At 42.0% G+C, this 16697-nt stretch overlaps 1 protein-coding gene and 1 long non-coding RNA gene across 6 annotated transcripts in view; both read right to left on the bottom strand.

Moving 5' to 3' along the window:
* Positions 1 to 3924: 3924 nt before the first annotated feature.
* LOC127749275 (uncharacterized) lies at positions 3925 to 5833 on the bottom strand. 3 transcript variants are annotated; one of them, XR_008011050.1, is made up of 3 exons: positions 5824 to 5833; positions 4569 to 4702; positions 3925 to 4192 (listed from the first exon to the last, which is right to left on the bottom strand). It is a non-coding gene; the product is annotated as an uncharacterized LOC127749275 (long non-coding RNA). The 3 variants fall into 3 exon arrangements; XR_008011049.1 differs by lacking the exon at positions 5824 to 5833 and adding an exon at positions 5640 to 5817; XR_008011048.1 differs by lacking the exon at positions 5824 to 5833 and adding an exon at positions 5376 to 5631.
* A 2915-nt stretch (positions 5834 to 8748) lies between these two features.
* The window catches only part of LOC113214223 (flotillin-2), a 203807-nt gene continuing 195858 nt past the window's right edge, over positions 8749 to 16697 (bottom strand). The window contains exons 1-8 of one of the 3 annotated variants that reach the window (XM_026433529.2): positions 16492 to 16628; positions 14333 to 14421; positions 13820 to 14052; positions 13226 to 13345; positions 12934 to 13148; positions 11534 to 11717; positions 11311 to 11457; positions 8749 to 11232 (exon numbers count right to left, since the gene is read on the bottom strand). In XM_026433529.2, coding sequence (XP_026289314.1) covers positions 11203 to 11232; positions 11311 to 11457; positions 11534 to 11717; positions 12934 to 13148; positions 13226 to 13345; positions 13820 to 13966 — 843 coding nt within the window. In that variant the 5' untranslated portion in view covers positions 13967 to 14052; positions 14333 to 14421; positions 16492 to 16628 and the 3' untranslated portion in view covers positions 8749 to 11202. Of the gene's footprint in view, positions 11233 to 11310; positions 11458 to 11533; positions 11718 to 12933; positions 13149 to 13225; positions 13346 to 13819; positions 14053 to 14332; positions 16451 to 16491; positions 16629 to 16697 lie in introns of those variants that run through there. The other 2 variants (XM_026433530.2, XM_026433528.2) reach the window with 2 other exon arrangements.

The following is a 16697-nucleotide window of genomic DNA, read 5'->3' as shown; positions in this document are numbered from 1 at the left end:
CACTGGGAGCTGAACAGCTCCAAATCGGATCAGGGAGGATCCGCCAAGATGGGAAAGAGGTCTGGGTCTGCCCTTCAGTCCTTACAGGACGGAAAATCTCTGGTATGTAAAAAGCCTTACAATACTTGCAATATGCAATTTTACCTGGACAGTGGTGCCTCAGACCATATGTGTGGATGTATCGAGTGCCTGTCGGACTACTCGACAGCGTCACAAAAGCAGCGCGTTGAATGTGCTGGAAATCAAGTTCTATTCATTGAGGGTTGCGGGAACTTGCTGACGAACCCTGACCAACACAACGGCCTGACTAAAATCCATAACATTAATTACGTGCCAGGTTTGACCTCAAACTTATTGTCAATCAGTAAGCTAGCTGAGAATGGTCTTGCTATTGTTTTCATTGGTGACCAGTGTGGAGTTTACCATGGAAGTGAAGTTAAACTTCTTGGTGAACCCCTGCTGAAAACCACGGAGACAAATGGAACTTACCAGTTAAATTTGGAAGTGAGAGAACACAAGCAGACCACTCTGGCACTTAAGGCAAAGGAAGCTGAGATACAGCCTTGGCACGAAAGGTTAGGACACCTTGGAACAAATAATATGGGCCTTATCCAGGGTATGGTGAGTGGCATGGGAGAAGTCAGCAAGGCCAAAATGAAGTGCTCCACATGTCAAAGAGCGAAAACTGTCAAGGGTCCCTTCCCTAAGGGGGGATCCCGGAGGGCATCCATGTTATTGGAAATAATTCACTCTGATGTGTGTGAAGTCACGGATGGCATTTCCCTACAAGGTTTCAAATATTTCGTAACCTTTATTGATGATTTAACCAGATACACATACATTGGTCTGTTGAGAAACAAGAGTAACGTATTTGATAAATTCAATCAATACAAAACTCTAGTTGAAAGGCACACTGGAAATAATATTAAATATTTGAGGTCTGACAATGGAGGTGAATATGTTAATGAGAAATTCAAGCAGTATTTTATGAAAGAGGGTGTGCTAAGTCAATACTCTGTTGCTAGAAATCCACAACAGAATGGGGTAGCTGAAAGAGCAAACAGAACTTTATTAGAGAAAGTAAGAGCAATGCTCAAAGGTGCAGGTTTGCACCCAAAGTTCTGGCACCTCGCTTTAAATGCTGCTGTTTTCCTCAAAAACATATCCCCCACCAAAGCAGTCAAAGGTGTAGTACCATATGAAGCCTGGACAGGTGTGAAACCTGATGTTAGCATTTTGAGAGTTTTTGGGTGCCTGGCCAGCGCTCATGTATACTCAGGCAAAAAGCTATCAGACAGGATCAAGGACTACATCTTCGTCGGCTATGATGAGGAACGCAAAGCTTATAAACTATTGGATCCTATAACAAATGCAGTTACCTCACATAGATACACCGACGTCACATTTAATGAGAAAATTTTCCCAGCTAAAGACCCGGGGGCTGAGCGCTCATTAAAAGTACCCTCGGGCACCTCTCAAAGGGTGACTACCCTAGCTATCCCTAACTATAGTGCTGGTTTCTCAGTGACAGAGACTGCTGACCTCAGGAGGGTGTCTGAAGATGTCGATGTGACATCTGACACTGATGATTCACATTCTGAATCAGGGAATGAAACTGACTCGGAGTCTGGCTCTGAGTACGATTCCGATTCCGATTCTGAATCTGAACAAAATTCTGGAAATAATAGTAACTCTGGAAAGAAAGGAGATTCTCTCTGGGGCTACTATACTGACACAAGCCTGTCAGGAATGTTCCATGACGGGGCCAGCACTAGTGGGTCAGAGAGACCCTCCTCTAGTCTGGACTCGGATGGCGACATTTCAGTAGGCGTGGAAGAAAATAATGTTAGGCAAACTAATCAACCCATTTCCAGGAAAAGGTGTGTAGTACCACCAAAACGTTATGATGGTTTTGTGCTCTATGGCTTTGGAGAGAAAGATGCAGAGATTTATGACAAAAACCTTGCTGATCATGCTAAGAAAAGGATGTCTTACACGAGATATGCTTGGTTTGCATCTAAAGCCGTGGGCACTTTGCCAAATTCCTATGAGGAGGCAATTCAGTCTCCTGAGTCAGCCTTCTGGCTGGCAGCCATCAGGGATGAACTGGAATCCTTCAAATCTAATAATGTTTGGACATTGGAGACCCTGCCCCAGGGTGCTCATGTGGTTGGTAATAAGTGGGTATTTAAGAAAAAGATAAATTCAGATGGCAGCCCTTTGTTCAGGGCAAGACTGGTGGCAAAAGGTTACACTCAACAATATGGAGTTGACTATTTTGATACATTTGCACCAGTGGTGAGAAAGGAGTCTCTGAGAATTTTATTCTCGGTTGCTGTCAATTTTAATTTAAAAATTGCCCACTTAGACGTTAAAACTGCATTCCTACATGGAGATCTTTCTGAGAAAGTGTTTATGGCACAACCTGATGCTCCATCTGATTTTAAAATTCCAGGCGCTGAACAGCTAGTGTGCAGATTGAGGAAGGCTGTCTACGGACTGAAACAAGCAGCAAGAAGCTGGTATCAGAAAGCAGACAACCTACTCAAGAAGGAAGGATTCCGGAACTCCAAGCAAGAACCATGCATCTACATCAGGACCAAGCCTACGGTAACAATAGTTGCCCTTTATGTGGATGATTTTTACCTTTTCTATAATGATGAGGCACAAAAATCAAACCTACTGAAGGCTCTTAGTGCTGTAGTTACTATAAAGGATCTGGGGGAAGCCAAGAACTGCTTAGGTATGAGAATAGAGAGAGATTTGGAGAAAGGTACCCTGAGACTCCACCAGGAGGAGTACCTGGAGTCTGTGCTGAGAAGGTTCAGCATGGACGGATGCAAAGGAAAGCAAGTTCCTTTGGAGTCTAAGTTAAAAATGTTTAATCTTGAGCAGGGATACCAAGGGAAATTCGATTATCAGCAGCTCATTGGCAGCCTCCTGTATCTTAGTACAAATACAAGGCCAGATATTGCTTATGCTGTGAGCTTTCTCAGTCAGTTCAATTGTTGCTACACTAGTACTCACTGGGAACTAGCTAAAAATGTATTAAGTTACTTAAAACAGCATTCGAAATTGGGTCTGAATTTCAAAAGGTGCAGCAATCCATCTCTCTCAATTGTCGGGTACTCGGATGCAGACTGGGCAGGAAATCCAACAGACTACAAATCCTACACTGGATATTGCTTTACCCTCGATGGAAATTTAATATCATGGGAGAGTAGAAAGCAGAGGACTGCTGCCCAGTCCACAACTGAGTCCGAAACATTGGCATTGGGAGAGGCAGTCAAAGAGTCTTTGTATTTAAATGTATTCATTGACAAATTATTTAACCATGGCAGGCAAATGATCCAAATGTTTTGTGATAATGCTTCAGTGATTCGTCTGTCAGAATCAGACAATTATTACAGAGCCAGATCGAAACATTATGGATGCAAAGTTCAACTCTTCAGAGATTGTGTCGAAGATAAATCCATATGTTTGACCTATGTCAAGTCTGCGGAGAATCCTGCTGACATTTTCACCAAGGCTTTGGATCGTACTAAACACACAATAGGATGCAGAAATTTAAACTTGTTTTCCATGTAGATACAGGTGCATTGTAATTGCTTGGTGGATCTTCAATACTAAATCATGGTGTATATATTGTAAAATATGTATTTATTTTATTGTTATTTAATATGTATTTATTTCAGTTAATCAATACTACTCTGGAACAGGTTTTTGGACCCACTGGGTTTTCCCTGTTCCCTAGCCAAATGGAGAGGGTATTTGCTGTGGCTTATTTTTCTTTTAAAATTGCGTGGTTGAGAGTTGTTTGTAATTTTTGGTGTGAAGTTCAGTCGTTAAATTGTTAATTGTCTTTTGAGATTCCGCATTAAGGGGGGATGTTGTAAATAATTAATGCTTCCATCTCTATTGTACATTCACCACCCAATAGACTGACTTCTACATTCACTTGTCTGCGACACCAGCGCCATCCTGTGGACAATCAATAAACTCTCTCGCCACTCGGTCACTACGAGTTTGGCCAGCCCAGCGTAAACAAGTGGTTGTTTTTATCCTTCTCCATCGTTCAACCTTCACATGAGTATTCACTGAAAACACTAGATTCGGAACACACATATACTTTACAACAACATATAGGCTGCTTTGCTGATGTCCAAGTCAGGTCACCTCCAGGCCGATCTTCCTGCGACAAACCAAAGACGCAATTTTATAGTCGAAGAAACAGGATGGAAAAGAGGCAGAAAGCACGCAATTTCGACAGAGGAGGTCAAAGGCGACTCTGCTAGACCAATTCCAATCATTTCCAGCGATTTTTATTTTTTTCATTTTTGGCCAAATTTACAAAGGCTATAGCCTTCCCAATTTTCGCAGAAAGGGGTGGGGCCGGATTTCGACGGAAAAGTAGTCGAACCGACAGGGGTGAACCAGGGAACCACAAAACTACTTTTGTTTCCGCCAGAAACCACCCCTGTCCAGACACACTTGAGTTTTGAAAATAAATACCAAAATAAACTCTTACCCAACGTGACTCATACATTACATATAAAGTCAAAACTTACCAGATTCATTTCTGTGATCATGAGAGAAGAAGGGTCCATTTCTCATGCTGTGTGCTGTGATGCCGAGTCAGCATGACAGCTGACGGCTGCATAGCTGATATGTCAAGCGCAGATGCAACTCATGGACGGTCTTCCTGCAACAAGGGTAAAAACAGAATTTTGGTCTACATATCATGGTTACACCAACTCCTCTACAGGGAGCTTCATAATATTAACTTGCCATGCTTCAAAAGCATTGCCTAGGACAAACAATGTCAACTCAACGTCAAACGCTCACAGGTGGAATACATAAATATTCATGCACTTTTCACTCTGTTTCCATATAACTATTTACTTTACATTTTTATCAATTATTCAAGGACTGAAGAGAAAAAGAGCATTCAGTTGGCATGAACTAGAACATTTCTGCCTGTCATTGAGCAGAAAAAAGTGCAAAATCAATGAGGAGATTAAAGAAAAATATGAACACATCATAATTAACATTTGAAAGATTTCATGAAAATAAATAAAGTGTAACTTTTTTGTAAGCCCTCGTTTCTTCCAGTCCTGCTTCATGGTATCCTCCACTCTCTTTCGCAATCCTTGGTGCAGCAGAAAGGTTAAAGACATGAGGGATCTCAGAGGCTTCAAAATTTATTCTGAATGTAAACAAAAAATTAGAATCCCACTTGAAGGACAAAAAAATTTGGGGACGATATTTGAGATTAATAGCAGTTATTCCTTAAGGACAGAAAATGAACAAACTGGCGCTCTTTTCTATTTTAAAAATATCCTCACATTACTACTGAGTATTATTTCCCTCCATACCCGCAGGAGGAGAGTCATGAACTAGAGTTGTGAGGGTGACGGAATGAGGAGCGGGGGGCTACAATTACTCTCAATAGCCTTAGTTACATTCACTGCACCAACTTAATGAAAAATATCAATCAATTTGTCATTTGAGGCCATTTGAGGCTTTCATAACTCGTTCTTTACCAGCCCACTTCACCTACTTGGTGGTAGGAAGAACAAGTATTGATCTCAGTGCAGTGTCACCCTACTGTTTGTACTTTCATCTATAGGAACACATACCACCTACAGACATGATAGTAGTACGATTGTAGACATCAAAAACCAACAGCCCGATAAAAGTGAAACAGCAGAAACTTTAGGCAATCATTTAAATATGCCTTAGAGAAGTGTCAAAAAAGTTTGGCACAAGGTAGTAAGTTCAAAATGAGGTTATCTAGATAAGTTTGTGAATGAGACTTATCACGTTTGCGTTCTTAGGTGTTTACGCATAGATAGAGGTGTCTTTATGACACTATATTGACGAATGTATAATTTGCAAAGACGAACCAGAACCAAAATAAAATAACAACAGTAGTGTCTTACCTCCGCGAAGTCGAAACAACCACAAGCCTAACGAAACGAACTCTTCACGCAGCAAAAAACACTCTAGTCCGTAGTAGTCTCGTTGCAGGGTATGTGTGCGTCCATCCACGAATGCTGGCGAGAGCAGGGCTAGCAGGGGGTATCGCCGCTCAGGCGCTAGGGTAGGCCATTATCTCCACACAGACATTTGGCGGGATGGCCTACCCGAAGCGCCGCAGGCGTTGTCATTCGGAATCGACAAAAAAGGCTTTTGGACTTGCATTACCCAACATTGTTTCTATGAAACAAATTAAATGGATGTTACAGAGATTTATCTGGCTGAGTTATTTTTATTGCCCAATTTGAGCATGGCACACAATAGATAGTTCCCGCTGTGCGCGTTTCGAGAAAAAGTAAGGAAGTGTGGACCGAAACCAGTACCTTAGGTTCACTGATTTTGAAAATTGGCAGGGCAGTTCGACGTAAATGACCTAAAGTAACACCCTTTTTTATTTTTAAAAATAAAAGATCATCAATATTTTTGGTGTAAATTTTAGAATATTTACAGCGGGGTAAATTGAGGCATCGGAAAACTGCCGTAGGTTCTAAAACACCTCTGTCGTGAAAAGTAACTTTAGATGGCGAACAAAGATTGGTGCCGGCTCGGGTGCCGGAGAGAAAATCATTCAAGCTTACTCAAAGGGACTTTACAATAAATTAAAATAACTGGACCACCGGTAATCACTGTGACGCCAACTCGCCACTGGGACGTAAAATAATTGTCCGGGTGGGGGGAGAAAGGCGACTGTGTCGCGACAAATAGAACCGACTGTCGACATAAGTCCGCTCGGCGTCGGAAACGCTCATGCCGGACAAAAATAAAAATATTAAAATAAGGGAGTACTTTCCTCATCCCACCGCATGTCGTTGGCGACTTCTGTTATCGCGGGAACAGCCGCTTCCAACCGCAGTGGTCAGACGGTTGACGCGTACATTGGTTAAAATGTACTGACCCCCGTAGGCCAATGAGCTCCTTTAAAGCCAGATTCTAGGTCTTGTTATACACCCGCTACCACAGCAAGGTGCCAGGCATCGGCGAACTCTCACTGCCCGCTATCGCTGTGAGTGGAACCCCGGCCCAGTGCCGACTCATATGCCACCCTCGACGTAGTGCCACCAAGGACGGTAACCATCACTATGCCGTCGGAACTCCACGAGAAAGACGTGGTGAAATTACGGGTTTGAAGTCCATTTGAAATTTGGTGGCTACATTTAAAGAATACATAAGTAACTTTAAGGTATCAGCTAGCTACAACTCTCGATCAGCAGGAGAGAGAACTAAGAGCTAAACCAGAAATTAATTTTTGTGCGCTGGGGAAATGGTGTCCGAGTGAGTGTCGCGCTAGGCCCCTTCCTTTGCCCTCCCTAACAATAACTGCGCAGGGTGGGCCCGTGGGCTCCTTTACCTTCCCTGCCCAACAATACGGCGTCGGCGTCGGTCGCCCTGCCCTCCCCGAATGTCCTTCTCTACGCCAGTTTTGTGGTACACTGGGTCACCCCTATCGATTCGACTACTTTTCCGTCGAGATCCGGACCCATCAATTTTCACTAAAAATAGGAAGGCTATTTATTATAGCCGTTGTAAATTTGGCCAAAAATGAAAAAAAATATCGATGGAAATGGTTGGGATTGGCCCGAGAGCACCTTCTTTTAATCTCTCCGTCGAAAATTCACGCCGCGGGGCCATTTTAAGTGAGTTACGCCTGTTTTCCTTGGACCGGCTCGCCTGCTAGGTAGGCATACCATTGTACGCTGCCCGCCAGATTCAAAAGACCACCTCTTAAAACCCAAGTTTCTGTGGGTTTTTACGAGAATCTCGTTATAAAAAGAAACAATCTTCTATTTAAACATGAATATATTAAATAATTCAATGGAAAGGTTTTTACAATCAGGTATGGCAAGATACAAAAAATAATCCGTGAATAACAGTGGATCAGAAGCAATGATCATAGGATAAACGGAATAACGTTTCTTTAGAAAAAGGCATGGCCACCCAGTATTTAGATTACGTCATCCAAAAGAAGATCCGGTGACGGAATTGAACACTTGTCTTGGGCAATGCCAGACAGGGGTGTCAGTGACGGCATTTGTGAGCGACTGAGAGGTGCTGCGTACTGTTGCAATACGTCCCTAGAAGCGTCTTGCAAGGACGCGTCTAGTCATGTGCTTCAATTACCCGTAGCACCTCTCAGTCGCTCACAAATGCCGTCACTGACGGATATTTTTTGCCTTTTTTTCTGGAATTGCCCATTATTATATAGACCCTTCTTTTATTTCGCCTTTACTGTACCGCATGCGGGCGGGGGGGTTACCTACCCTCGCTCACCACGAAGCCTTACGGCCCCGTGCGAGTACCCTCCACGCGGACACGAGATCAAATTTTCTACTGTATAAGAAACATTGCATCTCTCTTTTGGACGACAGTAAAATTTGTACAATGTAACGCAAGCAGGTGTGCAGGTACTAGGGTTTTCCTACCCTCACTGTAAAAAACATCGCCGTAAATTTTCAACTTTTTTGTAAACTCGAATTAAAATTTGGGTTGTTAATTTACGAAAGCACAACCTCCCTACTATTTTTCACAGTCCTCGCTCAACACGGCGCCTTACGGGTCCGTGCGAGTATGCAACCCACCCACACCTCTGCATGCGGTACAGCGAGCAAAAGAAAGGGAGCGATATGACGTTGCAGAAGAAATCAATTGTTGAAACCATGCAACAAAAAAGGAAATGTGGTGATCTATGTTGGTAACTAAACAATAACTGCGTGAAACAAAAACAATGCACTGTATTAAAATACTATCCGAAAAATACAAAGACATCAATGCAATGAGTTTGAAGTTACTAAGTATTGAAAATATCCGCACAAATCAATGCTTAAAAGATATTGAGTTTATGAATTTAAGCTAAAGAATTTTTGGCAGTGAGGCAGTGCTTAACATCACAGTCAAAAATTTAACTTTACATTATTTCTGTCATAGAGCAGAAGAAATCATGAGTTCAGTGACTTGTTACGATAAGGCAACACTAATCTCTATAGTTTTTAGCATCACATCACGAATGCATCGCACCACAGTCGTTTGAGAACTTTTTAGGACACTACTTATAAAATGTGATAAAGGCAGATGATTTACCCGGATCAACGATGGAAAAGAACACAGTGGAAATCTTGCGAAAGTACAGTATGTGCTAATATACACTTGGCCAAAAAAGTTATTGGGCATTAAAGTTAGTCAAAAAAAGGATTTACACATATGATAGAGTTTAATAATGGTATCCCTTAGACCCAATACTTTCATGGGAATGTGCACTTGATGCAACGCTTTAAGACGTCGTGCTGTCTTTAGCCAGAGAAAGAAAACCCCTCTTCACAATAAGTCATTTATCTTTCGAAATATACGAAACAAACACACGTAAGGTCCCATTCCAATTACACTGTTAACGCCGTGGTCACCTAGCTTGCCAAAATGTTGGCAATACTTTTTGATTGCCAAATTTTGGCTTCCTTTTGAAAGAAGGTCAACTTTTGGCGAGCAAAGAGGGCAAAATTGGCAGCCACCAAAAGACGAACAAAATTTGGCAATCAAAAAGGACTGCCAACATCTTGGAAAGCTAGGCGACTACAGCGTTAACAGTGTACTGGAGCCTTTCAAGGTGTACATGTGAAATTTTGTGTGAAGCCACTGGACACATTATTTGTGTAACACTTCGAAAACATCGGCACCCAAAGTATGGCTTCTTTGTCAGATTGGTAAGTTAGCGAGAGACACAAATAATCTTTGTTACTTGTATTACATCTTTGACCGCCAAAATGATCGCACTGGTCGAACAGCAAATAACGCAATCCTCGGAAATCACACTTTTCTCGTCAAAATAATGACTATTGATCTGACAAGGTGATGCCAGATCCATCTTTTGGATGAAGCTGTGTGATTGTGAAATTCAATTTTATAGTAACCAGTCTTCAAATGTTAATAACAAATGAGAATAAGGTCAAATAAACAGGTCAATCATTGAAAACAAATTTAAGAAGCTGTAAACATTTATCAAAGTTTTTACTATATCAGATGTCATATAGAAGTAAAGAAAATACTGCATTTACATTCAGCACAGAACCATTACAGCACTTGGATTGCAAACTGTTCGGCAAAAAAGTCGCATGTTATAAAACAAGAAGACAAAAAAAAAATGAAATAAAATAATAATGAGAGTTTACTTTTATGGCGGGTTTACGATGGAGTTGGTGATTTCGGAACAGAACGACATTTTAGCAGAACAGAACAAATTTTTCGGGTAGGGAACGAAGAGGTGTTTACGATGTTTCAGTAACGGAACAAAACTAATGTGCGTTCCGTGCAGTTCCGATTCGCTCCGTTAGGCACAAATTTCGTTCTGTTCCGAAAAAGCTCCATAGTAAACCCGGCATTAGGGACGCGAGCCCAGCTCAGTTAAAATAGTTCTAATCCAACATTCACACACCAGCTATAAGAGAAGGTTGAAATTTAATGCTTTATAACTTGTTCATTGAAAATGTAAGAAAATAGCATATGCAATTATATCAAACGGTCGGTGATGAAACGACCAGAACACTCTCTCACACATGTTTTACGGCATCAAGAATAATAAGTGACGCGTAAGTTAAAACTTTGCGAAGAGATTTGGAAAGATTAAATGTAGTTACAAAGAAATGGGTTCACAATGGCTGGTATTATACCAGCGTGTGATTACGAGTATGTAATTTGTGGCTAAGATAGAATCTAAGCTCTAAATGACTCAATTTGGAGTGTTTTACAATGCCCATCACATGTCAAAAACAAAAACAAAAACTTTCTGCTAACTGTTAATATTTAACCCTTTTAAAACTAGTCAAATTTGTTTCAAGGGGAAGCTTTTCGAATTGTGACATGCATTGTAATACACAATAGAATAATTTGCACAAAAAATACACAGAGAAAAAACTTTGCTCACAAATATACAATACATATTATTTACGTTTTGAATCACATATACGGAAACTAAACCAGTCCACCCAAAAATACAAATTCACTTTAACAAGCAGCAGCACGCGTTATTAACCGCAATCAAATGAACACAACACTTATATACACAAAATGTATAAAATAAAATGTCTTAACTTTAAAAATGGTTAAAAATGGTTGCATTGGTCAGAAGAATAGTTCAGGGCGATGGTAACTTGAAATTCACAGCACGGTTCATCAGTACTACTTCGCTCCCGGAACTTTGCTTAATACCTGAAAGAAGCAGAGAACAGACCAGTTAGCCATGTTATATTAGAAAAACAGATGAGGATTTCGGTGTTTCTAACATACTTTGGAGAGATCAACGCCAGTTAAGGCGTTGATCGCTGGCGGAATTTGTCCAACCAATCTGGCAACTTCAGACGTTGTGCTATCGTTACCCCCTATTAATACAATCTCATCAGTCTTCGCCAACGGGGCAGCAACTTCGGCAGCAATCTGTAACCAACGCAAAAACGTTAAGAAGTGCAGGAAGACACACATCAAAAAAATATGGAGATGAGACATTTAGCACCTTTGGTAAAGCTTCCAGGACAATTGACATGATGGCGGCGTCGCCGTACTGCTTGTAGACAGCAGCTTTGGCGCGCATTCTTTCGGCCTCCGCCTTGCCGACGACCTCGATGGAGTAGGCCTCGGCCGCCCCAATCTTCTTCGTCTTCTCGGCCTCGGCGCGCGCCACCTCGACAGTTTGCGTTCTGCAAAATGAGAGTAACACCACATTGTCAGAAAATTTGAACCAAATATTCTCGACACGGACACGCACTCTCAGTTCCGTACGGACTCGCTAGTGGACAATTGTGTGCAAGTGTAATACGAATCATAAGCCATCCGTAATACAGCTGAAAACGTTACAGGTGAAAATGTGTCCGTTAATATTCAGTATGTCCATTGAAAGATGCGTTTTTGCACATCGTAACGAAATGCAATATTATGTCCCAAATGACGAATTTGCAACTGTATCATAGACACAACTAAAAGTTTTGTACATTGCGAGGATGCAAATTTTTCACTGGCAAGACTCAGAAGTGCATTTGCATCAGGCTAAAATGTTCCTCAAAATGCATCTTTATAGTGACGAAAAAAATCCTTAAGATTTACTTTGTACGCTAAAGAAAAAATGCATCTTCTTCGGGGCAAAGAAAAGCCCTTCGCATATTATGTGTACATTAAATTCTATACTCTTATTTTTAATCTACTCGACTCTATGTATCTTTCACTTATACCCTGTCACTGTTTAAAACTACACACCAAATAAAAACAACTCTTGTTAAGATTGCTCATTTTTAATATTTTTTTATAAACTTGGTGCAGTATTTCTCATTTTCTTGTCATTTGATTTACTTTGCTGCTATTAAAAGAAGAAACGTAACTGTATGTACAGAACTATGTTTTTTAGTGAAGTATCACACAGGACTGAAAATGGCATAAAACAGGTATTTCAAGTTTAAAATCTAAATGCGAATTAAATCAAAAATACGTACTCCAAAGCAATTTAAGTTAGTTCATTGCGGTTCTTTTAAGGTATAGTATGCCCATGGTTTTACGTGACTGTGTGCACAAGAAGCTTTTCAAAGTTATGAAATTTTAAAAAGCTTCTTGCGCCACTTATTGCGCACACAGGGGCGTTTAACTAGAGTCTTACTATATCTTAAAAGAACCGCAATGATCTAACTAAAATCGCTTTGGAGAGCTATTTTTTGATTTGAAATAGCTTTTTTTTTTGCCTAAATTTTTAAGTTTCAGTCCTGTGTCTCCTTAAGCTACAATTATTTGAACTGATTTGAACCATATCGCAGTGTGCCATCAAAGCAAGAGTTGTTTTCTGTTTTTGTTTTCAATAGGCGGGTATTTGTGAGATGTCAACGGGAATCGATGCCTTAAATTTAAAGTTGATGGTGCACGCCAGCTTACCGCTTGCCCTCAGCGACGGTCTGAAGTCGGTAACTTTCTGCCTCCGCTGGCAGCCGCACAGTTGCGTTCAACTCTCTCTCTTTTCTCTGCACTTCTTGCTCTTCTATCTCGATCTGCTTGCGCCGTTCAACTACGTCGATTTGAATTTCCTCGTTTCGGATTTTCTGTCGAATTTTCGCTGCTTGGAGCTCATAGGCTAGCTGGGATTCTGCTTTCTGGAAAAGAAACATAGATTTCATACCGAGGATCAAATATAACTCTGAATAGTTAATTATATTTTGAAGACAATTACCGCTGTGTTAATCTCCTTGTCAAAGAGGGCCTTTTGCAATTTATACATTCGAGAGTTGTCCTCCACTTTCGTGTCCGTATTGTACTTGATGTCCATGGCCGACTTCTCACACTCAGCTTCCTGAAATCAAACAATTGCCAACCCTTGACTTTACTTGCTATTTAAACATAGTTCTCTCCTAGCATTCTGCAAACCTTTCTGTGAGACGGTTTCAAACCTGCTGGAGGTGCAGCAACATGGTTTCCTACACATTATACACTAATACACGAAGTTTGCAAACTGCTTCACACTTTTCAGTGTGACACACTGGTAAAACAAGTGTGCAAAATTAGCACACCAGCGACCAGCGTGTGCGTAAATCTTAATAAATCCTTCATGAATTTACAACATAATTTTTTATTCACTGTTTACAGCATATTTAGTAAATTTACAACACACCATTCTCGAAGAATTATAAGTCGATCCGTACTGCTTGTAATTTGACGGTTACGAACTGTGAGTTTACGGCACGTTAAATGGAAATTTTTCCTGTTTAGCCTGGGACTATTTTCCACAGTGGATTATCTTTAGAAAAGCGTTAGACGAAAGTCTTACCCTGATGCCGGCATCCCTGTTAGCCTGTGCGACTCCGACATCGGCGTCCCGTTTAACAGCGGCAGTCTGCGCCTTGCCCAGTGAGGCGAGGTACTGCACGTCGTCGTAGACATCCTTGATGGTGAAGGACAAGATCTCTATTCCCATGCGGCCCACATCAGGTGCTGCCACCTCGCGGACGAGTGCCGCGAACTGGTCTCGATCCTTGTACACCTCTTCGACTGTAAGCGTTCCTGCAACACACAAAATATACACAAAATTTCAGTACAGGCAGGAAATGAGAACGATCACTGGCTTCTGACGCGACGTATCGTCTGAAGAACAGTACCATGACCACAAAGTGGCTTAGCGTAGTCAATGTGCGACCGAGACACGGCTTATGGACGGAAGACTCAATAAGTTCAACACCCATAAAGAACGAAGGGTGAACAGGATGACCCCCCAAGATACATTAGCCACTATAGATAGCTCTGATGACAAGCCACCTCTGTTTCACTCAAGGGATATATTTACCCTTTGATAACTGCAGCCGACACAGCGAGGGTCATGGACACCTGGAGAGCGCACAAGAACAACATGGCTGTGGATGTAGGCTGGGATTCCTGCGGGAAGAACACACTGCTGCTGATTCGCTACACGGCATATGCGGGGTATTGAGGACGGCGGGAGGGGGTGGGGGGAGTAAACCAGCCCTTACACCTGTCACCGTTTTGTTCTACAACAGTAGTTGCAGCTTTCGAACAGAACGAATCCTACAATACACGAACACTGCGTGCAGAGGTAGTTCTCAGCCTGCGACCAGACAGTTAACTTAGTGTCAGTTCACTGTAACTTTGGCGTGTTATGGTGACGTTCTCTGAAGAACGCTAACCACTTTACAGTGAAGTAAGTTCTTTCCAAAATACTCGTACTTCACATCTCATGCTTCCTATTTTACTGAGGCTTGTGAGATAGGCCTATTGGTTGAAGACTTAGTCGGGTTTAGGAAGTCAGACATCGCTAGCACAAACACAAAAAAAGTTGAACTTTTAATAGGGCAAGGAAAGCTTAACTAGGTGCCACGCCAAAAAGACTTCGTTCAATTCAAATTTTAGGAAGTATAGCAAAAAAGGAAGATGAAGTTCTGAGGATCCACCGTACCCACTGCATCGGTTCATCTCGAATCCACAAGACTGCATTTCTCGTGGTGCAACTCAACAGTTTCCGGCTCCCCTTTGAGAGTGTTTATTTTCTTAGGGCCAAACTAAACTGAGGCTGAGCAGTGACGCACCCCATCGGATGCTGCAGATTTAGCTCTACTACTGCGCTGCAGGGCATTTATTTGCAAACTAAAAAAAAAAAATAGTTAGAACTTTCATCGATACGATCAGACCGTTTTCCGTATCACTGCGAAAAAAATATGCGTTTCACGGAGAATTTACTTCAATTTGGTTCGCAGGCAGCCTGCAGCCAAAATTCTTGGCTCTAAGTTTTTAGCACCGGGACTAAAAAATTCACTGAATAGTCTGGGCTAATTTTTTAGCCATCTAGTAAACCGCACAGTTTATTAACTGTGTAGCTAATGCCACTTAGCTCTACACAGCTAAATATTTTTACATCCAGCTAATTTTTTTGCACGGGTGTAAAATTGTGCAGTTAAACCGATTTGCACGGAACTTAATTTTATTTTTCTGCGTGTACTCAACCAAGAGCCACCGGTGCGTGCCGGTGCGAGTCTGAGTGAGCCGGATCGAGCCAGGTGAGAGCGAGGCGAACCGGAGCGCGACGGTTATTAAAAGGTCCAAGATGCCTCGCATCCAATATGTGTTGTGTTTAGGAAGACGGAGATGCACAAGGAAAGGGGCGTAGGGCCCAGACGACTCTGCGGTTCACGAAAACGAAACGTCGCGCAGCAAAGGAAAAATCGACGTTCCTCTACAATAATCGAAATAAATTAACATAAACTGAGAATTCAATATTTGATATTTTACAGAGGCAACAACCGCAAAATGTGCAGTCAAGGTGAAGACGCCGAAAGAATTATGACAGTTCGTAACACATCTTTGACGCGGAAGACACTATTGCCTTTAAGGAGGATTCTAAAGAATTAGTCGAGGACGTTGATGCACAGAGAAAAATGTTTCGTTGCAGCCATCAGTGTTGATACCTCACGACCAAATTTCGTTCGATCTGTTCGGTTTAGTCATAGGAATCAAATTTTTAGTTGCTGTGACCGAAATGTTGGTTGCTGTAACCGAAATGTTGGTTGCTGTAACCAAAAGTTTAGTTTGCTGATACTAAATTTTGATGTCCATGAATAATACGACTAATCGAACAATTTGATGGCTGCAACGAAACATTTCTCTTGGTGTGGAGTGCTTTTTATTCTGCCCAATTATTCTGCATGCACCTTTAAAAGGTGTTGAGTGTTTGAGGTATTCACAAAGGCCTTAAATCTGTTAAATAAGGTAGCACCATATAGGCTTTTTACACAGCTCCTTTACGGACGCAAGCATAAGACGTAAACTATTTTTAGCACGGCTGAGAAGGTGCAACTTGGCAGACATGATTATTCAATAGTGTCACTCATAGGTCACTGCGCTGGATCAGTAGGTTTCAATACGGTGGTCGGAAGAGAGAGGGGACGGGGCAGGGGGCTAGTAAAGCTTGGGCTGATGCAACAGCGGGCCAACCTGCACACACACGCTACTAGGCTGCGCGGGGAGTGGTGTGGTGGTAACGCGAGGCGAATAGACTCGCGTGGCGAACCGGACAACGTTTGGCGCTCAACTGAGCTCCTTGAGGGAGGCGAGGCGCGCGCACAGCTGACTGTTCCGGGCTCGGCTTCGGACCGGCTCGGCGGGGCTCGGCGGGGCTCGGCTGGTTCCTCTCCCCCCCC

This window comes from Frankliniella occidentalis, unplaced genomic scaffold (assembly GCF_000697945.3).
Source record: "Frankliniella occidentalis isolate FOCC.00 unplaced genomic scaffold, Focc_3.1 Scaffold42, whole genome shotgun sequence".
In the NCBI taxonomy this organism is placed as follows: domain Eukaryota; kingdom Metazoa; phylum Arthropoda; class Insecta; order Thysanoptera; family Thripidae; genus Frankliniella; species Frankliniella occidentalis.
This window is presented reverse-complemented; position numbering and strand designations above follow the sequence as displayed.